The sequence below is a fragment of the Lemur catta genome, chromosome 11 (assembly GCF_020740605.2).
Source record: "Lemur catta isolate mLemCat1 chromosome 11, mLemCat1.pri, whole genome shotgun sequence".
In the NCBI taxonomy this organism is placed as follows: Eukaryota; Metazoa; Chordata; class Mammalia; order Primates; family Lemuridae; genus Lemur; species Lemur catta.
Genome location: NC_059138.1, coordinates 89,150,938 through 89,174,176, shown reverse-complemented (window position 1 = coordinate 89,174,176; position 23,239 = coordinate 89,150,938). Strand labels below are relative to the sequence as shown.

General features: G+C 44.5%; 1 protein-coding gene across 1 annotated transcript in view; it reads right to left on the bottom strand.

Annotated features, from left to right (window-relative positions):
- ADCY1 (adenylate cyclase 1) overlaps nt 1-23,239 on the bottom strand; it is a 147,950-nt gene that overhangs the window by 18,265 nt on the left and 106,446 nt on the right. The window contains exon 14 of the mRNA XM_045564570.1: nt 22,884-23,010. Within this exon, the coding sequence (XP_045420526.1) occupies nt 22,884-23,010 (127 nt within the window). The remainder of the gene's footprint in view (nt 1-22,883; nt 23,011-23,239) is intronic.

Genomic DNA, 23,239 nt, shown 5'->3' with positions numbered 1-23,239 from the left:
CACAGAGGTTGCACTAATTTGCAGTCCCACCGGCAGTGTAAGAGTGCTCCTATCTCTCCACCAGCATTTGTTGCTTTGGGATTTTTTTGATAAAGGCCAATCTCACTGGGGTTAGGTGATATCTCATTGTGGTTTTGATTTGCATTTCTCTAATGATTAGAGATGTTGAGCATTTTTTTATGTTTGCTGCTCATTATTCTGTCTTCGTTTGAAAAGTTTATGGCAGCACAATTCACTATTGCAAGGATGTGGAAACAACCCAAGTGCCCATCAATCCATGAGTGGATTAATAAAATATGGTATATGTATACAATGGAATACTACTCAATTATAAAAAATGACGGTGATCTAGCACCTCTTATATTTTCCTGGATAGAGCTTGAGCCCATCCTCTGAAGTGAGGTATCACAAGAATGGAAGAATAGGCTCCACATGTACTCACCATCAAATTGGCACTAACTGATCAACACTAAGGTGCTCACATGGTAGTAATATTCTTTGGGTGTTGGGGGGTTGGAGGTGGGTAAACTCACAACTAATGGACACGGTGAGCATTGTAAGGGGGAAAGGGCATGTCTCAAATCATGGTTTGGGTGTGGCAAAGTCATAACATGTAACCAAAATGTTTGTACCCCCATAATATCCTGAAATAAAAAGAATAAAAATAAATAAAAACAAAATCTAGGCTTATCACATTGCGATTAAAAGATTTGGTTCTAATTCTGCTTATTGCAACATCTGGATTAATGGGCTATTGGAGTAGCTGTCCGTCCTAATCATCACATACCTCTTAATCCATCCACAGATGCCAAGGTTTTTGTTGAAATTTGACTGATAAATGTCTGTCTTCCCTGTGCCAGTTATTTTTATGAATCAAGCAGGAGAAGTTGTATAGTTACATTTTTTAACAAATAAGATGAAAATCCACTGAAATTCTCAATTTATAAAATTTTCCCGTCAGGAAACTCTGTGGGCAACACACATTACTCCTGTCAACAAAGTCACGCAGTAGAGACACATCCGACTTCCACTTTCCAAATGTTCTCTTCTAGTGTCTTTCCAAGGCATTTCCCTTCTCACGCTTGCTTATGTTTCAGGAATTATTGACCAGGGCACATCTATTGATAGTTATATGGCATCTCAGAGGAGGTCACAATTTGGGGGCACTTGTCATGTGGGAAAGAGAACAAAACAACAAATAGCATAGCCTCACAACTCCCTGGTACAATGACACGTGCTGTGACTCTCACGCACACAAAATCCCAACAGAGGTTTCAGTCTAACTACACCAGCAACCCCGACCCAGCACCTGGAGTCAACATGTTCACTACAAGGGAATAGCCGTTCAAGGGTGGCCCCGTCCTCACTCTTTCTTGGAAGCGATGTCCCTACTTCCCTCCTGCAAGTGACACGGGGCATCTGGCCAAAGTTGGATCACCATTGCCAGATCATTCCTCAGTATCAGAAAAGCACGTTTCTGAATTTTCAGGTGCAGTCACTATAAATAGGCTTTCTGGCCCTCCCCCAAGGCCCCGCTGAACCACTGGCATCTTTCTGGGGTGCACATAGCCCTCCTTTAGGGGCACCCCGCTCTATTAACACCTCCTTTTGCAGAAGCGTAGAGAGAGAAAGGAACTTCCCCCAGCACATGGAGAGCTAAGACAAAAGTCTTCAGCCCGTAGGTTAGAGGAACTTAGTCTCTACCTTTGGGGCTGAATCATGTGTGCCTCCTTTGATAACTGGTATTCACTCAAGGCACAGACCGGAGCAGGAAGGTCAAAGATGACACACATCTCTGCACGGTGTTGCTGTCCCAGGACTGACGAGTCTTAGGTCAGGGTGGCCCTGGCTATGGCAGGCCAGGCAGGGTGCACATCTCCAGAACTGCCTGAAATTCAGGGGTGGGGTGCAGTGGGACACTCTGCCCTCAGGGGCCCTTCCCTGCTGCGGGACAGAGAAAGCTCTGGTGTCCACCAGCCTGGCCCCTGGAGGACGACAGTGTAGACTGCACAGGACATGCAGTGAGAAGAGAAATCACCCTTTGCTGATGAGGCTACTGATGTCCTGGGGATGTCTGCGGTTGCCGCACAGCGTAGCCCACGCTCGGCATGCCTGGGTCAGGGAGCAACTCCACAGGGCCAAACCCTGGGAGTATGTCCCACTTTCCCCTGCCTTCCCTCCATGCAGTTAGGCCTCTAATGTGCCCCCACCCCATGCCAGCCTCCCACCCTCCTGTGCTCCCGAGGAGGTACACGAGCACCACACATCCTCCACCCTGGCCCGTGGCTCTCCCCCTGCTGCTTTGCAGCTTTTCCCTCAAATATGAGCCTTTCAGGAAGCAGTCTTGGAGGTCATCTGACCTCCAAGGTAATTCATGAATCCAGTCTACATCATGTCCTCGAGCACTTACCCACTTTTCCCTGAACACCTCACAGAGATGGGACACTCACTACTATACGAGTCCATCTCATCCAACCTCACACACTTCAAGCTGCCGGAAAACGTATGTTGAATGACAGTCTCCTTCCCTGGAACTTTTGTCCAGAGTCCCCGGCTCTGTCTTCAGTCTGCTGCAGAGACCAGCCGTGTGGGGACAGGAGGGCAGGAATCCCTTACCTCACTTCCTCCCCTCAGCTGCTTTGGTTGCTCCTCTTTCCCGGAACTATTTGCAAGTCCCTCTCTGGGTGTCCAGGCTGAGCCCAGCAGGCTGGGTGGTGGCCAAGGCCTCGCCCAGGCAGGACACTGGCTCGAGTCAGGGCTTTAGCCAATGCATGGCTTCCAGCCAGCTCGGACCCGCAGGCCCCTCTCCATGAGCGGGTGCTAAGCTGGCTGGCCCTGCCCTGTGCTCAGAAAGGACTCTGCAAACAGAATTCCCTTTCGGTTTTATTTTTTCCAGTTTGTTCCATCAAGCCAGTTGCTGTGCTGAGCCTGGGTCTCGAGCCTGACGGCTCACTCTGGGGCCAGCTCCCAGCTCTGTGTCCTTCTTAAACCGTAGGACCATGGCCATGTGAGGAAATGACCGGTGAGAGAGGAAGGCAAGGCATGGAGACAGGTCTTGGTTCTCAGCCCAAAACTCCAGCTTTGCACAGCCTCCTTGGGGATGATGTATCACAAACACATGCCTGCTTCTCACTCACCACTGCTCCAGCTGATGTGCAATGCTACCCTGGCATCATCTACACCATGGGGCCTGTGTGGTGCAGATGTTCCTAATCCAGACACCTGGGTCCCCACAGCCAACTGCTCAGTGTCCTTGCTCCCCTGCACCCAGCTCAGCACTTCTGACCCATGAAGTCCTGCTGACACGACCACTGGCCATCCCTCGAAACCAACCCCCTTGGCCAGGCCCCGCTGCCTGCTGTTCCCGGGATGCGCCACATCCTGTGGGCACAGAAGGGATGAAAACGCCCTACAGCCCTACAGATGCAAATGCATTTCAGTTAAGGCTTGATTCTAAGAAATGTGTTTTACATTATTAAGCTACAATAAGGTGAAATCTTAATTTTAAATTTGAACAATTCAATGAATTAAAGTGTTATCCCTGATCTTTATTAAAAAATAAGGAAGTGAACCTTCAAAGGCTGCAATTAGGATGTGAGGATGCACTAGGAACAGGCACATATTCTATACTGTGCTGGGAAGTCCATGAGTGTGAGTGTGAGTGTGCGTATGTGTGTGTGTGTGTGTGTGTGTGTTTGTTACATTCTTCTTTCCAAAATACAAAAAGGCAGAACACAGCCTTGTGCCACATGTTTGCCCCGTCCATGGAACCGTGGTGTAAATGAGGCCGCGGTGACGGCAAAGCTGGGTGGGAGCTTGGGGTTCATGAGCTGGGCGGCAAATCAGCTCGACACATGAGGACTGTCCAGCATCCACCCCCGGACGGAAACGCTGGGACTGGCGGTGGTGCATGCAGAGGGCAGCTCTGCTCCTGACGACAGGCACGTCACTCGTGAGCAGCTTCTGAGCAGACAGCCTCGCCATGCCAAACTGCTGGCACTTCTTCATTTCTGAGGGTGGAAATGAGTCGAAGGCAGAGCTGTGCTTGGTGTTGCAGACAGGAAGCAAGATGGGTGCTGTTTCAAAGGTAACGAGAACTCGTGATGGAGGTGAAGCTACGAGGCTGCAGTGGGCATGGCTGACCCCGTCCCAGGCGATCTGCTCTCTGACCAATAAGGCCCGCCCTCACGTATACAGAGGGGAACGAAGGCTGGGAAGGCGGGGTCCAGCCCGCATAACCAGAGCCCACCCTCTCTGCCAAAAGCTCCCTGGATGGAGCGAAGGCCCTATGAGATTCCTCCTCCCTAGATTTGAATTTCTATTTATGCCAATACAAATCTAGGGGGTAGGATCTGCTAGGAATTGATCAAGCTCAGTTTCAGTGTCTGAAGCATCAAAGGGAAAACATCAGACAGCTAAACCTAACAATTATTAGAATTATCCTTTTCAGAAAAGTCAGCATTTCCTGCCAGAGTGAAAGGCCCAGTGCAGTGCCGCCTCCTCCAGGAAGTTCTCTTCAGTAACTTGGTCAGAATGGGTCACTCCTTTGCAGGACACACAGCACCTGCCTAGGGCCCTCACAGCATTCTATCTCCTGTCCTCTTTATTCCTTCTAGAGTCTTCTCTCTTTTCCTCCCTTGACCAGCAAAAGCTCATGGGCACATCTGTGCTGACTCACCCCCGAAAGGCAGAAGAGCCTAGGGAGAAGGCCTCAGAGCTAAGGGGGAGGCTGAGAGCCTGGTTCTGAGTGGGTGTGACAAACATGAGGTCCCTTGTGTCTGTAACCACTGACCAGGCCAGAGTGGGTCAGGTCTCTACACATGGCCACTAACTGTGCTAAAAACATGCATCTTTGTGATGATAAACGTAACAGAAACTGTTGTAGAAAATCTGGATGTTTCATTGCACATACTCCCAGCCATGCCCCAGGATGGAGAGATACCCGGGCGATGTGGGGAGGACCTGCTGATTCAGGTGGTCTCTGGCGCCTCAAAGCAGAAGGCTCCATTTTCCCATCACAAAACTTGGGGCCATCAACGTTTTGCTCTCATTTTGAACTGGTGGGCTGGGAAAGTGAGGTGTTATGTTCCATACTCAAGAGGAAAACATGGAGGTGTCTTTGTCGGCAGGACTGAGTTCTGCAGGGTGGCCACAGATGAGCAGAACTGCTGTGAGCCAGTTAGGGCCTGCAGGTGAACTCCCTGTGCTCAGGCACAACACGGCAGCTGAGAGACATCGTGGACACATTCCTTCTCACCGCACAGTCACACTGCCATCGTGCTGCTCCTTACAAAAGGCCCACATCGTGGGCAGAAAGCATCTTTGGAGCTCTCACTCCACATTAAAGTTATGCTGGATCCTTCTCCTAACTCAGATCTAACCTTCAGAGAAGCCTTCCACCCGTGCATTCACGTGAAATCTTGACTACTGTGGAGTGAGGTAGATCCCTGGCTGTGTCTACAGCACCCTGCCTAGGGACAGGTCTCGCAGGAATGCCATTCCACTCCCAACAGTCCTCAGTTGGCAGGAGCAGGCTCCTGAGGGGTGGCCTGCATGGCATCAAGGAGAATGTGCCCACCTACAGTTCAGCAGATTTTGGTTCTCACCTTTGGCTATTGACTTTGGCCCTCCCCTGTTACATGGGGATAATGACCACTTACTGAGGTCAAAGACATTTAAATTACCATGTGAAGTCCACTTCTGGAAAGGATGGCTTATTAGGGATTGAATTTGCCCTCCTAGAAGCAATAAAAAGCCAGACAAAATGTATAAAGCAACGACTTTCCAGATATCAGACACGAGACAATGAAAGACAGTGACCCCTGAGAGATGGGAGCAAGTAAGGGGGGCCACAATGGCCAGCATACTGTCTGAAGTTCCAGGCCACATGTGGAGGGAGCACTATGGAGCCAGGGGAGGATGGAGACTAGGGAGCCCAAGGTGGCTCCAGTTCACAGGCCAAACACCAGAGGGGAGAGAGGGTTCCGGAGACCTATAGGAGGTTCCCTTCAAATCTATAGTTCACTACTGATCTGCATAGGCCAGGGAAAGAATCATCCAAAATGGTCACAGGGAACAAACCCCAAAGCTCACATGATGCTAAGAATAGTTCCTGCCTCCACTGGCAAGAATGGAAAACCTTAGCACTCACCAGGTACCAGGGAAAGTACTGAAAAGGGTTTCGTCTCAATATGGGCAAAATTGTTCCTAGAATCAATGCTCCTCTGGTTCTTTCTAACAAAGGTTAAGAGCAAGACCCCAAAGGACCAAAGTGTTGCCAAGTAACTTATCTAGGTCCCAGAAAAAGTATCAAGAATAATTTTAGGAATACAAGAATATGGAACACCCAGAAAGTAAAATTCAAAATGTCCAACATCACATTAAAAATTAACATGTGCAAAGAAGCAGAAAAGTATAACTCCTAATGAGGAGAGAAATAAATAAAACAATATTGACTTGGGTACAGCTGATAGAATTAGTTAGACAATGGCAGTAAAACAGTTATGTAAATGTATCCTGTATATTCAAAAAGCTATAGGAAAGTAAAAGAGAAAGAAAATATAAAAAAGACCCAAATCTAACTTCCAGAAAACCACAAAATCTGAGATAAAAAAACATTGGATGAGATTAACAAGAGATTAGACACTTCAGTAGAAAAGATTAGCAAACTTGAAGCACAGTAATCAAAACTGTCAAAATGAAACAGAAAAAGAGAGCAACAAAAAGTGAAGAGAGCATTAATGAGGTGTGGGACAACTTCAAGAGGCCTAATACATGTGTAGCTGGTGTTTCTGAAGAAGTAGAGAGAGAAACAGAGGAGTGATGGATAGAAAAATATTGGAAGAAATAATGGCTAAGATTTTTCCAAATTTTATGGAGACTATTAATTCATAGATCCAAGAAGCTCAAAAACCCCCAAGCTCAAGAAGCATGAAAAAAAGCTACATCAAGACACATCATAATCAAGTGTTTAAAAGCAGTGATAAAGAGAAAATCTTAAAAATCCAGATTACATATAGAGAAACAGAGATAAAGATGACAGCAGACTTCTCATTAGAAATAATTTCAGATGGAATATGGTTAAATAACATCATCAAAGTACAGTCAGCCCCTCCATATCCATTGCTTCTGAATCTATGGATTCAACCAACTGTGCGCTGGAAATATTCAGAATAAAAATGAATGGCTGCATCTGTACTGAACATGTACAGACTTCTCTCTTATCACTCTTCCCTAAACAATATAGTAATGACTCTTATATCACATTTATATTGTATCAGGTATTATAAGTAATCTAGAGATGATTCAAAGTATATGGAAGATGTACATATGTTATATGCAAATACTATACTATTTTCTACCAGGAACTTGATCATCTAAGGATTCTGGTATGCATGGGAGGTCCTCCAACCAATATCCCATGAATACTGAGGAATGACTGTGCTGAAATGAAAAAAGACTGTCAACCTAGAATCCGAAACCCAGCAAAAATATTTTTCAACCATGAAGGCAAAATAGAGATTTTTCAGACATCCTGAAGCTGAAAGAATTAATCACTAACAGACCTGAAAGACATGTTAAAGCAAGTCCTTCAGGCAGAAGGAAGATGATACCAGATGGAAACCTGGACCTACATAAAGAATGGAAAGCACCCAAAATCATAACTATGTAAGTAAATTTAAAAGTTCTTCTTATTAAACAGATTTATAATATAATTAAATGTTTATGATAGAAAAAATAGCAATATATTTGGGGGTTTATAAACATGTACAAATAAAATCTACACATTTGCAAAAACCTGGGATGGGAGAAATGGGTATTACCTTAGTCCATTTAGGCTGCTATAACGAATTACCACAGACTGGATGGCTTAAACAACAAAGACTTATTTATCACAGTTCTGGAGGCTGGGAAGTCCAAGATCAGAGTGCCAGCATAGCTGAAGTCTGATGAGGACCTACTTCTTGGCTGACTTCACACTGTATCCTTATGTAGTAGAAAGAAGGCAAAAGAGAGCTCTCTGGGCCCTTTTTTTTTTCAAATAAGGGCACTAATCCCATAAATGAGGGCTCCATCCTCATGTCCTAATTTCCTCCCAAAGGCCCCAAACTCCTGATGCCCTAAAACTAGAGGTTAGGATTTCAACACATGAACTTAGGGAGGACACAAGTATTCAGTCAACTTCAGACATATTCTGTTGTGAGGTTCTCATACCACTTGAAGATAGACTATGGTAAGTATGCATTAAAATGATACAATAAAGAGTATTAGCTAATAAGAAAAAAAATAAAGTGGAATAATAAAAATAACCCAAAAATAGGCAGAAAAAGAAAACAAAGAACAGATGGGACAAGTAGGTATCACACCAAAAGATGGTAAAGTAAAATCTAACCACATCAATGATTACATTGTAAATGGCCTGAACAGCTCAATTAAAAGGCAGAGATTTATAAATTGATCAAAAAATAAGAATCAATTGTATATTGCTTACAAGATATCCACTTTGAATAAAAAAAAACTCAAATAGGTTAAAAGTAAAATGATGAAAAACATATACTAAGAAATCTGGGGGAGAGGGAGGAAGATGGCTGACTAGAGACATTGGCTGCCAGATTATCTCAGAAAGAAGAAAAATACTTAGATGAAAAAAAAATAGATAAGGTGTAATTCTGAGGGAAAAGTGCCAGAACCTATCAGAGATTCCCTGGGAAGAAGTTGCAGAGCAGAACAAGCAAGATATCAGCAGACATCAACCTGGGAGAGGCTTGGAGCACAGTGGAAAGAAGAGGTGGAATGGTTTGTTTTTCCCTCCCTCAAATCTCTGGCAGTCAGCAGGCTCCTGAGATGCTGGAGAGCATTTCTACTCTCAAGATCCCAAAAGCTGCTGCCACCAGTGAACTGGGAGCTTTCTGAGGACAAAGCACCAGGCTTCTAGCCCTCCGGGGGTGCTTCCCACCACCACAGACCTGAGCCAAGAAGGCAGGCACCATATTGCTTCCCATCCACCGTGCACCTTTGTCCTCCCCAGGGAGCTTCCAGCCCTCAGTTTTCACCTCACTCATTCCCACACAAACATTTCCCAATTCTGGCCCAGACTGTGGGAGACAGAGGGGCCGGTGGGTCCCGGGGGATCTGTGTAATCTCAGAGCTTGGACATTCCAGGAGGGCTACATTCCAGGAAGAGGGACAGAGATGACCAGAGTGCTAGCTCTCCTCCATTCAGATGCCTTTCCTCCCCTGCCCACTGCTGCCAAGAGAGATGATCAAGCCAAGACTCTTAGAAGTGGCTGCTTCTCCTCTGTTTGTGCACCGCCCACCACACCGAGGCTTTGACAGGGAGTGGGGCTCACATCTTTCCTGTTAAAGACCTGTAGTGGAATAAGGGTTGCTTGGACTGTGAGCTGCCTGCTCACTGGCTTTCCCTGGTGCTGCTCACCTGGCTGTTCCATCAGAGCAGGACACACCCTGAAATGGAGAGACATCAAACCTGCTTGAGCACCCCATGGGCAACTCGGGACCAGCACACTTCTCACGGCACTGTGAGGAATTGAACTTGGGAAACCCAGGGACAGGCCCGAAGGCCAGATCCTGTACCCCCAGGACTTGATTGCATTGCTCAGGGACACTAACCCTCACAGGAAAGCCGCACTTTCAGCCCATGGCAGGATCCTGGACAGGGAAGCTCCCAGCCTGCAGTGCCATGGCTGGTGAGCTCTGCTAGTTTGAACTCCTGCCTGCAACCAGACACTTAGAAGGAGATCTTGGGACAGGGGAGGAGGGACAAGAGTGAAACTCACTCCTGACAGCCAGACTATAAATCTCAGATGGTTCCTCCCCCACAAGCAGAAATTCTGGCTTGGTGGAGTTGTTCAGCCCCTTCCTGGTGGCTTTCCCCAGTGGCCTAGGAGCAAACTCTCAACCCCTGCCAAGACAGCTCTTGTGCCTGCCTTCATGGGGCATGAAGGCAGGCTCACCTGACACAGCCCTGACCAGCCTCACTCCTCCATCCGACTCTGCTGTAGTAGATAATAAGGACTCAACTGGAAGGTTCCAGGGCCCTGCCCACTATCTGGGGCATTTGAGTGCCTCTCCTGAAGGGATGAAAATGATCACAGGTCCCAAAAACAAACAATAGAGCTGGCTCTTTCCTGCAAGTGCAACCGACTGGCAGGGAGAACACCTTATACAGCCCTTTACAGCATTTACTGACTCAGTTATACAGGGTGTAGCTAGGCTCTTACCCACAAGCACCACTTACTGTCTCAGGGATTAAACTGGGTGTGCCAATACAAATTACACTGTTAAGGAGACCACAAAGAGAAAGGATTTCAAAAACCTCCATCCTCCCTCATCAAAGAGAGACAGGGAATCTGCCCACACACATAGCTCACCACTGCTACAGCCTAGAAATAACTAGCAACTAAGAAAAAAACCACACTAAACATATCTATAATCAAGTTATTCATCCAGAACCTAGACCCCCATCAAAGCACCCACAAGCAAAGCCAAAGGTTCTTACCCAACATGTGCTACAGGCACACCAGTAAGAGTGAGAGGAAACAAAATCCCCATCTAAACAAAAGAAAAGCAAAAATGAGAAATAGTGACAGCTGCTCCAGATGAGAAGGAATCAGTGCAAGAACTCTAGAAGTATGAAAAATCAGAGCGAAAGGACACCCTCAAAGGGGCATACCAGCTCTCTAGCAACAGATCCCAACCAAAACAAAAATACTGAAATAACAGACAAAAGAATTCTAAATATGGATTGATAGGAAGCTCAACAAAACCCAAGAGAAAATGGAAAACCAACTCAAAGAAACCAGAAAAACAATTCAGAAAATAAATGAAAAATTTATTAAAGAGATAGTCATATTAAAAAAAATAGAACTTATGGAAATAAAAAATTCATTTAAGGAAATACAAAACATAGTGAAAAGCTTTAAGAATAGACTACACCAGGCAGAAGAAAGAATATAAAAACTTGAAGACAATTCTTTTAAATTAACATAATCAGTCAAAAATAAAAAAGAATCAAGAGGAATGAACAAACCCTAAAAGAAACATGGTATTATATAAAATGGCCAAACAGGAGACTCACAGACATCCCTGAGGGTGAAGAAGAAAACACACAAGGGCTGTAAAACCTATTTGAGGGAATAACTGAGGAAAACTTGCCAGGTTTTGCTAGAGATTTAGATGGCCAGATACAAGAAGCTCAGTGAATACCCAGGAGATTCACTGCAAAAGGGAATCAACAAGACATATAGTCATCAGACTGCCAAAAGTCAACACAAAGGAGGAACTCCTATGGGCCATGAGGCAAAAAACATCAAGTAACTTACAAACGAAAACCCATCAAACTAACTGCAGACTTCTTAGTGGAGACCTTACAAGTCGAAGAGATTGGGACTCCATCTTCAGTCTTCTTAAACAGAACACCTACTAGCCTAGAATTCTGTATCCTGCAAAACAAAGTTTCATATAGGAATGAGAAATAAAGACTTTTCCCCAGACAAACACTGAGGGAAACTGTCATGACCAGAACTGTCCTGCAGCAAATACTCATGAATGAATTATACATGGATCAGTGCAATAGACACCTAACAATGTAAAATCACCCCAAATCTAAAGCTCACAGCTCATATAAAACAACATCACAAGAGGGAAAACAAAGCAATAGGGTATTACCCAACATGATAAACAGAACAGTATCCCAGATATCAATTCTATCACTCAAAGTTAACTAATTGAATGCCCCACTCAAGAGACATAGACTGACTGAATGGATGAAAAAATACAACCCAAGTATCTCTTGTATCCAGGAAACACATCTAATCCACAAGGACTCACACAGACTTAGCGTGAAGGGATGAAAGAAATATTCTACCCAAACCTAAACCAAAAGAGAGCAGCTGTAGCCATTCTCATGTCAGATAAAATTGACTTTAAATCAATAATGGTAAAGAAAGACAAAGATGATCTTTACATAATGATAAAGGGTGTGATTCAACAAGAAGACATAAAGATACTAAATATACATGCACCTAACAAAGGAGCTCCCAGATTCATAAAGGAAATTGTACTATATCTAACCAAAGAGTTAAATAGCAGCATTGTAGCATTGTAATTGCCAGGGACTTCAACACCCCACTGACAGACTGAACAGATTATTGAAGCTGAAAATAAATTAAAACAACACTGGACTTAAATAGGACTCTAAAACAAATGGACCTAACAGAAATTTACAGAATATTTTACCCTAAAACAACTGAATATACATTCTTCTCACTTGAACATGGGATATTCTCCAAGAATAATCATATCTTAGGCCACAAAACATGTCTCAACAAATTCAAAAAAATCGAAATCATATCATGTATCTTCACTATAGTGGAATAAAACTAGAAATAAAATCCAAGAGAAACACTCAAATCTATACAAAGTCATGGATATTAAACAACTTGTTACTAAACAATTATTGAGTCAATAATGACATTAAGATGGAAATCAAAAGATTCCTTGAACTAAACAATGAAAGAGACACAGCTATCAAAATCTATGGGATTCAGCAAAAGCGGTCCTAATGGGGAAAATTCATAGCCTTAAATGCCTACATAAAAAAGACAGAAAGATCACAAATTAAAAACTTAATGACACATCTCAAGGAAGTAGAAAAGGAAGACCAAACAAACTCAAAGCCAGCATAAGAAAAGAAATAACAAAGGTTAGAGCAGAACTAAATGAAATGGAAAAATATATATATATACACGTATAAAGGATCAAGGAAACAAAAAGTTAGTTCTTTGAAAGGTAAACAAAATCAATAGACCTCTTGCTAGATTAACCAGTAATAGAAGAGAAATGACCCAAATAAGCTCAATTAGAAATGAAAGAGGAGATATTATAACTGATACCATTTGTTGTACCACAAATACCACTGATACCACAAAATATCATTTGTGATTACTATGAAAATCTCTACACATACAAACTAGAAAATGTTGAGAAAATGGACAAATTCCTGGAAACACGCAACCTCCCAAGACTCAATCAGGAATACATAAAACTCCTGAACAGACCAATAATGAGCACGAGACTGAAGCACTAATAAAAAATCTTCTAACAAATAAAAAAGCACTGGACCAGATGGATTCACAACTGAATTTTACCAGACCTATGAAGAAGAGCTGGTACTGATATTACAGAACTTATTCCATAATGTAGACATGGAAGAAATTCTCCCCACTTCATTCTATGAAGCCAGTATCACCTTGATAAAAAGCCAGGAAAGGACACAACAAAAAAAGAAAACTACAGAACAATATCCCTTATGAATATAGATGCAAAATCCTCAATAAGATACTAGCAACTTGAATTCAACAGCACATCATAAAAGTAATCCACCATGTCCAAGTGGGCTTCATCCCAGGGATGCAAGGATGGTTCAACATACACAAATCAAGAAATGTGATTCACCACATAAACAGAAGCAAAAACGGAGACCATATGATCATCTCAATAGATGCAGAAACAGCTTTCGACAAAAATCTAGCACCCTTTCATGACAAAAACACTTGACAAACTAGGCATAGAAGAAACATATCTCAAACTTATAAAAGTCATATATGACAAACCCATAGCCAACATCACACTGAATGGGGAAAAGTTTAAAGTATTCTCACTAAGAACTGGAGCAAGATAAGAGTGCCCGCTGTCACCATTCCTATTGAACATAGTACTGGAAGTCCTAGCCAGAGCAATCAGACAAGAGAAAGAAATAAAGGGTATCCAAATCAGAAAAGAAGAGGTCAAAGTATTGCTTTTCACTGATGATATGATCTTGTATCTGGAAAATCCCAAAGACTCCATCAAGAGACTCCTGGAATTGACATATAAATTCAGCAATGTCTCAGGTTTCAAAATCAATGAACACAAATCAGTAGCACTTCTCTATACTAATAACAGTCAAGCAGAGACTCAAATAAAAGACTCAATACCATTCATAATAGCTACAAAGAAAATAAAATACTTAGGAATATACTCAACCAAGGATCTGAAAGACCTCTACAAGAACTATGAAACACTGAGGAAAGAAATTGCAGATAACACAAACAAATGGAAAAGCATATCATACTTAGGGATTAGTAGAATCAACATTGTTAAAATGTCCATACTGCTCAGAGTGATTTACAGATTCAAAGTAACCCCATTAAAATACCAATGTCATATTTCACAAATCAAAAAAAAAATAATTCTACTCTTCATGTGGAACCAAAAAAAGAGTCCGAATAGCCAAAGTAATCTTAAGTAAAAAGAAATCTGGAGGCATCACATAACCAGAATTCAAACTGTATTCCAAGGCCATAGTAACTAAAAAACATAGTATTGGTATAAAAATAGAGACATATACCAATGGAACAGAACAGAGAACCCAAATATTTCATTTAGGTAAAATGTTTTCATTTACCTACAACCAACTGATCTTTGACAAAGCAGACAAAAACACACTGGGGAAAAGAAGCCCTATTCAATAAATGGTGCTGGGAAAATTGGATAGCCATGCACAAAATGAAACACAACCCCTCTCATCACTTCCAAAAATTAACTCCAGATGGATAAAAGACTCAAATGTAAGGCATGAAACCATAAAAATTCTAGAAGAAAACATACGAAAAGCTTTTCTAGATACTGACCTAGGCAAGCATTTACGACTAAGATCCCAAATAGCAATAACCAAAATAAATATATGGGACTTGATTAAAAGACTTCTGCACAGTAATGGAAATAATCAACAGAACAAATAGACAACCTACAGAATGGGAGAAAATATTTGTAAACTATACATCCAATAAACGGCTAATGTCCAGAATCTACAAAGAACTCAAACAAACAAGAAAAAACAAACAACCACAAAGGGGTCAAAAGACATGAACAGAGGCTTTTCAAAAGAAGACAGACAAATGGTTAAAAACTATACCAAAAAATGCTCAACTTCACTAATCATCAGGGAAATGCAAATTAAAACCACAATGAGATAAACCTTATCCCTGTTAGAATGGATTTTATCAAAAAGTTCAAAGACAATTGACGCTGACATGGATGCAGAGAGAAAGAAATGCTTATACACTGTTGGTGGGAGTGCAAATTAGTACAACCTCTATGGAAAACAATATGGAGAATTATCAAAGATCTAAATGTAGACATACCATTTGATCCAGCAATCTCACTATTGGTTATCTATCCAAAAGAAAAGAAGTCATTTTATCAAAAAGACACCTGCACTCAAATGTTTATTGCAGCTCAATTCACAATTACAAAGATGTGGAATCAACTCAAGTGCCCATCAATTCATGAGTGGATTAACAAAATGTGGTACCATAGAGTACTACTTCAGCCACAAAAAAGAAATGAATTAATGCCTTTTACATCAATTTGGATGGAACTGAAGACCATTATCCTAAGTGAAGTATCTCGAGAATGGAAAAACAAGCACCACATGTACTCTCTAATACATTGCAACTAATAGATGGGCACATGTGGGCACAGAAAGAACTAAAAGCTGTTGAAAATCAAGAAGAGGGAGGGGAGGGGTAAAAACCTACCTAACAGGTACAACGAACACTATCCAAGTGATGAGCACACTTATAGCTCTGACTAAAGCATTATAAAAGTTATCCATGTAATAAAAACATTTGAATTTGTACCCCCTTTATATTTTGAAATAAGAGAAAAAAAAGAAATCTAGATTACTTATATTAATATCAGACGAAGTACACTGCAGAGCCAAGTATATTACCTGGGGGGAAAAGGGTCTTTCTATAATGATAAAGGGTGATAAAGGGGCCCGTTTATTAAGAGGACATAATCTTAAACATTTATGTACCTCAAAACAGATCATCAAAATACATGATGCAAAATTGATAGAACTGCAAAAAGTTCTTCTAGCCACAATTACAGTTAGAGATTCCAACACCCCTTTCAAAAATTGATAGAATAACTATGTACACACACAAAAAAAATCAGTAAGGGATTACAACACTTAAGAACACTATCAACCAACTTTACTTAATTGACATTTATAAAACATACTATCTGACAGCAGCAGAATATACATTCCATTCAAGAGCACATGGAATATGGACAATATGGTAACTTTCAATAAATTTAAGAGAATTCAAATCGTACAAAGTATGTTCTTTAACCACCATATAATTAATTAGATGTCAATAACATAAAGATTTAAGAAATCCTCAACTAAAGAATATACTTCTTAATAACTTTTGCTTCAAAGAAGAAATCAAAAGGAAAATTAGAAAGTACTGTGAACCAAATGAAAATGAAACCACGTATATTATAATATCAACAACTGTGGAATCCAGGTAAGACAATACTTAAAGAAAAATTTATAACACAAACACTTATATCAGAAAAGAAAAAAGGTCTTTCTCAAATCACCTTAAGAACCAGGAAAGTAAAAGTAAACTACAGCAGAAGAAATTAAATAATACAAATTAGGTACTATAAATATTAAAGGAATAATAAGGAAATGTTTTATCCAATTTTGTGTTAATAAAACTGACAACTTTCAGGGAAGGAGACAAATTTCCAAAGCTACCTCAAAAAGAAATAGAAAGCTTGAATAGCCTTATATCTTTAAAGAAATTAAATTTTAGTTAAAAATTTCCTCACACACACACAAAAAAAATCCGAGTCCAGAGGGCTTCACTTTATCAAACATTTAAGGAAGAAATAACACCAATTCTGCACAAACCCTTGCAGAAAATTAAAGAGGATAGAATACTTCCCCACTCATTCTATGAGGCCAGCATTACTCTGACACCAAAACCAGACAACGAAATTATAAGAAAACCACAGAACATCCTTCATGAACAAAGATAGAAATATCTTAACAAAATTTTTAACAAACTGAACCCAACAATATATAAAATTGGTAATATGTCATAACTAAGTAAGGTTTATCCCAGGATGGAAGAAGTATTTATTTGATTTTCAAATGTTAAACCAGTGTAATTTACCATATTAACAGATTTTTTTTCTTTTGACTAACATTTAATTTCTTGCTCTTAGAACCCAGATTTGGTAAGTCTTTGTGGGTTAAGTATTTTTTTTATTTTAAAATATTTAATCAACAAATAAAACCTGCATATATCCAAAGTATACAACGTGATGGTTTTATATCTATCTATACATACACATACACATCACATAATGATTGCAACAATAAAATTACTAATACTTAACACATCCATCACCACCCATAGTTACCATTTGTGTGTGTGTGTGTGTGTGTGTGTAGTGAAGACACAAAGTCTACTGTTTTCTCAAATTTCCAGTAAACAGTACAGTGTTATAAACAGATTTTTTTAAACAACAACAAAACTCAGGCAGGACAAAGGCAATACAAGTAACCTAAACCTTTGTACGCCTGTAATATGCTGAAATTAAAAACAAAAAATCTCAGCAGACACACACATTTGCCCACCTAGCACTCCACCAACTTCCCTTGGCTAATTCCTACTCATTCTTCATGACTCTGGGGGTCAGGTGTTATTTTTACGTGATATTACCTGTCCTCCCGCCTGGGTCAGGTCCCAGCTAGGTTTACATGGCATTTCCTTCACTGTACTGCAATTATCTGTGGCTGATATGTTTTATTCCTTTAACAGCCTATGAGCACCTGAACGCAAGGGCTATACCACACCCATGTGAGTGTTCCCAGTACTTGGCTAGGTATACTTCAGGTGCTCAATAAATGCCTGTTGGACAGAAGCAGGTGGTAACACTACATGAGTAAATACAGAATGCACGTCCCAGTGGGTAAAACGATGTGTTTCCAGTGGGTGCAGGGCATGACTGGACATGGGGTCCTGAGTTTCTGCACCAGTGTTTGGCCCCTTGGGGACTTCCATAGCAGTGTGTTTATCCCAGTGAAAGCTACTTGTGAGGACGTGCTCACCACCCAAAGCCCAGACGGGAAACCCATGGCCCGCAACAGACAGCAAAATGACGACTAACATGGGCAGTATTTCAGTGTCCACGAAGCAAGACTGTGGCTTCTATGAGGTGAACTCCCCGACAACCCCAAGAGACAAGTGTTACTGTCATGGACGTGGAGAAACACACACTTGATAAGATGGAAGAAAGGGGTGGAACCAGGTCTCCAACTCAGCTGCTACTGCCAGGTCTGTGTCATGACAGAACCTCGGGCAACCTTCACTCTCCATGTTAATAATGGCAACCGCAAAATGGGAATTACCCTCGAATTAAGCATTGACTGGTAGAGAAATAAGTTGTTTTAACTGCATGGATACTAAGTAGCATAAACATTGAAATTGTATTTGCCATGGCGATTACCTACTGAGTTCAAAGAAAAAAATAACACTGGAACAAAAGCATCCCAACAGTTAACAATGACAAGGCCGAGGATGTCGTCACAAGGGAAAAGCCTGTCTGTTTACGCAGGTTTCTGTGACCAACCTGCTCTATGTAAATAATTCACCCACCTAGTCTTTGGCCTGGCAATTTTGCAATAGTTTGAGGCTCTCTTTGCACAACATGTCTAAATATCCAATGGGCAAACAGACAAGGTCTAGAAGGTTCCACGTTTTGCTGGGGTTACAGGTAAGTGGGTGACATTTCTTGTTAGGCCTCTGTGGAAAAATACATCTGTGTGTTCCATTTAGGCAACCCTTCCCCCGTGACACACATGCATGAGAACCCACAGTCTTACCTGGGCTGCTTGGAGGCCGGGGAATGTGTTTTCACCCTGAAATTGTGAGCAAGCTTGATACAGAGTGGGCATTGCTGGGGGGTGTCACTGGATGGAGAATCCCATGGCAGGGTCTGATATTGCATTTAATAACATTTAAAAGGACACCGAAGCCAAGAAAAGGTCATGTCAACCCAGATGAGAGAAAATACCTCCCTCAGGGAGCGTCTCCCAGCTGGAGGAGTCATGGCCAAGGTCCCATTCTGCCCTCTGAGAGTAGGGAGCCAACTGGGCACCCCAGTAAATAACCTGGAAACCTTGATCTTGTTGGCCCGGGCTGTTCCAGTCTTCCTAGTTCATCCTAAATCCATTCTTCTCGAGCTCCGAGTAGGTATTCGCAACTGTAAGGTCTTAATCCAGAGGGCCAGCTGATGGTTGGGTCTGCAGATCTTCCCAGACCAGCCAGCTGGATTACCCGGGAGAGCCAGCCGTGGTGGACAAAGACCACCTTCGCTGGCACAGCCCATCATAAAGAGTCTCTCCTCCCATTACCTGGCATGGCTCTGGCAAACAGCAGCTGGACAGATCACCCTTCCAGGAACCGGTGAGTGCCGCATCTGCAGTCTACTCCCCCTCTGCTCTGTCCCAGGGAGGCCAACCCGAGGCCTGCGCCAACAGGCTCCCTGGCTTCCCGCTTCCAATCAGGCTCAGCCAATGGGGAGCGCTGCCAGGAGCTGGAACTCGGGGACAGTGGGTTGGCCATATCCCTCGGCCGAAGGTCGTGAATCCTCTTGGGTGACCCTCCCTGTGCCCTGGTTCCAGGGCCCCTTCCCACCAGGTTACCCCAGTGCCACACAAGCCTAGCGCTGCCCATGCCCACCCTCCTCTTTCCAACAGTCCACGCATCATTACGGGCTCTCGACCTCAGCCAACTGGAGTGTGCCGTCCACTCTCAGCCCAGACTCGGTGATACACGCACGGTGCCCTCGGAGACCAACTCTACCTCCACCACCACCCCTTAACCACACAGGACCCCTTCCTAGGTGCCTGCCTGGGGCCCTGACCATGCAAGATGTTCTCCATGTTGCCCTGTGGGTGATCACAGGGCTCCCACCTGCTACTCAGCTCCCTTCACACTCCCTTCCACTGTCAGACCACCTTCAGTGATAGGATGATCAGGACAGGGGATCAGGTCCTGTCCTTCAGGCTTTGGGGACATGTCAATCTCCACTGCCCACAGACAGCGAACCTGGAAGGAGCACTAGCCCTTGTGACTGGGCTCTGATTCCTCACAGGGTGTCTGTGACAGCTCCCTCTGTCTGCCATGCTCCTCGTCCCTTTCCCTCCGTCCCACCCTTCATCCTTCCACAGTCGAATCTCAAGCATCCTACGAGGTCTGAGGAAACAACTGCTCTTCCCACGTCAGGCCCTCTCGTGTGAGGACTCATCCCCCACCTGCCCCCACACCACAGCCTGAGTCCCTTCATGGGGACAAGTTAGATTCAGATGTGTTTCCCCCAGGCATACCCCTCCCAGTCCCCCACCCAGTCTGAAGTGGGAATCCAGGACCTGCCCTGTCCAGACAGCCCTGCAGCAATGGGCCACCACTCAGCATCACGTCCCCAGGAGAGGAGGCCAAGGACTTGGGATCTCAGTGGCCCCCACTGTACCAGAACCAGAATCTGGGTGTGGAGTGAAGACAGCTCTGGACAACAGGACCCTCGGGAATCTAGGGGTCTCCCCCACCTGCAGGGTTAGTGCGGGGCTCTGCCTGGCAGCACACAGGAGCGTCTTCTGCCCAGAGCAGGCTCCAGCTTAACACACACAGACTGAAGAATAAACAAAATGGGAAGATCGGGGACAGAAACAAGACTGGCAGCTGCCTAGGGCTGGGGACTGGGGAGAAATGGGGAATGGTAGCTAATGGAGACAGGGTTTCTTTCAAGGGAGATAAAAATGTATTAAAATTGATCACAGTGATGGTTGCAGGACTCCAAGGAGTGAATCGTGTGCTATAAGAAGTACATCTCAATAAAGCTGTTACAAACAAAAAGAATAAAGAAACAGTGGTTTTCACCTAGCATTTGTGAGCCTGTGTATCTGGATGTACATATATACATGGTGTGTGTATATGTGTGCATGTGTATATGTGTGCGTGTGTATATATTCTTTCTTTTGTTTACCCAAAGCAACAAAATTCTCTGCCATCTTAAATATGTATCCTGCCCTGCTGTGCGGACAAGATCCACTTAGTTGCTTCTGTCTTTTCCAGGTTACTAAAACTAGAAGGAAACAACTGTCTCCATTCGTTTTTTTGTCTGAGTGACAATTTGCCTCCAGATGCTCCTCACAGCCTCCCTGCCTCTCCTTCCCAGAAAGAGATCCCCCAAGATGGCTCTCCATGGAGTGGCCTCAGGGACCATCTCAGGGCAGTGGGCTGTCAGATGAAGGACCACCCGGCCTCGCCGAGCGCCTACTGTGTGCCAGGCCTATGGTCAAGCATGTGGGGAAGAGAATTCCAGTTATTCCTGCTACGTCTGGATTAGGGTTTCGGTTATGTCTGGCAGACCTCATTTTTTTGCTGGAGAGGAAGGAAAGCTAGGCTGGTCACTGTCCTGAGTCACACAGACCCTATGTGGAGTGGCTGGAATTCGGGACGAGGACTACCTGACACCAGGCCCAACCCATGTCACTTCTGCTGCTGCAGACCAGGGTCTCAGTCACTGGACTGCATGGCCTGCCACCCAGCCAGCCTCGGAAACGAGGCCAACAAACCGACAGGCTCCCCAACTCCAGTAGGCCGGTTCGAGCCTGGTCCTGCTTCCAGAAGACACCTGACCTGGGCACCCTTGGGATTCCTTCCTCCATGGTGAGCCCTCGCTGGTCCTGGCCACGGGTCCTTTCCCGCCACCCTTGGGGCTGCACCTGCCTGTGTCTGAGCCCCCACTCTGGGCTTCAGTCCTGGCCGCAGAGTGGAGGCCCCAGGGTCAGAGTGTCTGCTTGGCCTCAGACACTGCTCTGACCAGGAATTCGGAGCCCACCTGGAGGTCACACAGACAGGGGCTGGATCCCAGCATGGCCACTCACAAACTGGCTGCCCAGCCCTGGCATGCCACCTCCGCAGCCCGTCTTCTTGGCTGTAATCCCCCCGGGCAGTGCTGCTTAGAGGACTGAATACCATTAAATAGCCCCAACAGCAAAGAGAGCTACTCTTATTGTGTCACAGTAAGATGACTGGCTCTTGCTAAAGTTGATATTCATTAGCCTCATATCCTGTTTTTAGGTGAAGAAACCTCGGGGGAGCAATTTTCCCAGAGGGAAACAGTCTGCAAGTTCCACAGATGGGACGTGAACCCAAGCAGCCCAGTCCAGAATGCTCAACTGCCTCATCTCCGAGAGGCCTGGGGAGCAGGTGCCCATGAGGGGTGGGGGCACACAGAGACACAGTCACACCCGCACCCACATGCTGCACTGGCCCCAGCTGTGGAGTGGACACAGGTATGCCCACCCATCTCTGCATGTGGCTCCCCGGCAGATGCTTAGGGTCAGTATCTGGCAGTCACCACCTGGCTCACACCCAAACAGAAAGCCACCCACAGACTCCAGGAAAGTGTGACACACACCCTGCAACCTGGCACCCAGATGGCGAGGCCCTGAGGCTGGCTCACACAATAGAGTCTCCAGAGTGGTCCACACATCTCTTGCATCAGAATTTCCTGGGTCCTTGTTAATAATATAGATTTCCAGCCCCGCCTGCAGACCTACTAAATCTGGGTGGGTGGTGTGAGGTTCAGCATTTTCTCAAGTTTCCCAGTGATCCTGCTGAGACCTGCTCTTACTGTCAGTGGGGGCTGAGCCCTTGGGTACCAGCAACTGCACATGCTGCCCAAGGACGGGGAACTTGCCGCCTCACCAAACAGCCACACTGAACATCAGGCAGGCTCTGCCACATGCACCCTATGGCCTTCTGAGCTGCTTCCACGGGTGCCACTCCCACTCGTCATGCCCCTCCTACACACCCCTCCACCCCTTGACGGAGCCCGGCCCTTGCGCGCTGCTGAGGTGTCTCAGCCCACAGTCCCCGCCTGACACTTGCTGAGGTTTCTTTGCAAGCCCCCCACCCCCAGCAGAAAGCAGGAAGGGCTCATCTTGCCTGCGCCGCCCAGAGGTAGTCCAGCCGCAGCCTGACGTCCACCTGCCTGGCATGCAGGGCCAGCGCGCAGGAGAACAGCAGGATGGCCATGATCGGCTCGTAGCTGCGCCCAGAGACAGCACCGCCCCTGGTGGGAGATGAGGAAGAAAACCCAACTCAGTGTTGAGCTTCCAGGCAAGCCTCTGCCATCAAGCCAAGAATCACTCGGAGAGTGACCCTCAAGTGGTAACACCCACAAACAGCTCCCTGGGGCTGACCCAGGCCTAGAGCCACTTTTCACTGGGAGATCTGAGGCCTTGCTAGAATTGGGGCTAATGGGAAGAAACAGAGAAGCCACCGAGCTAAACATTCCGTAT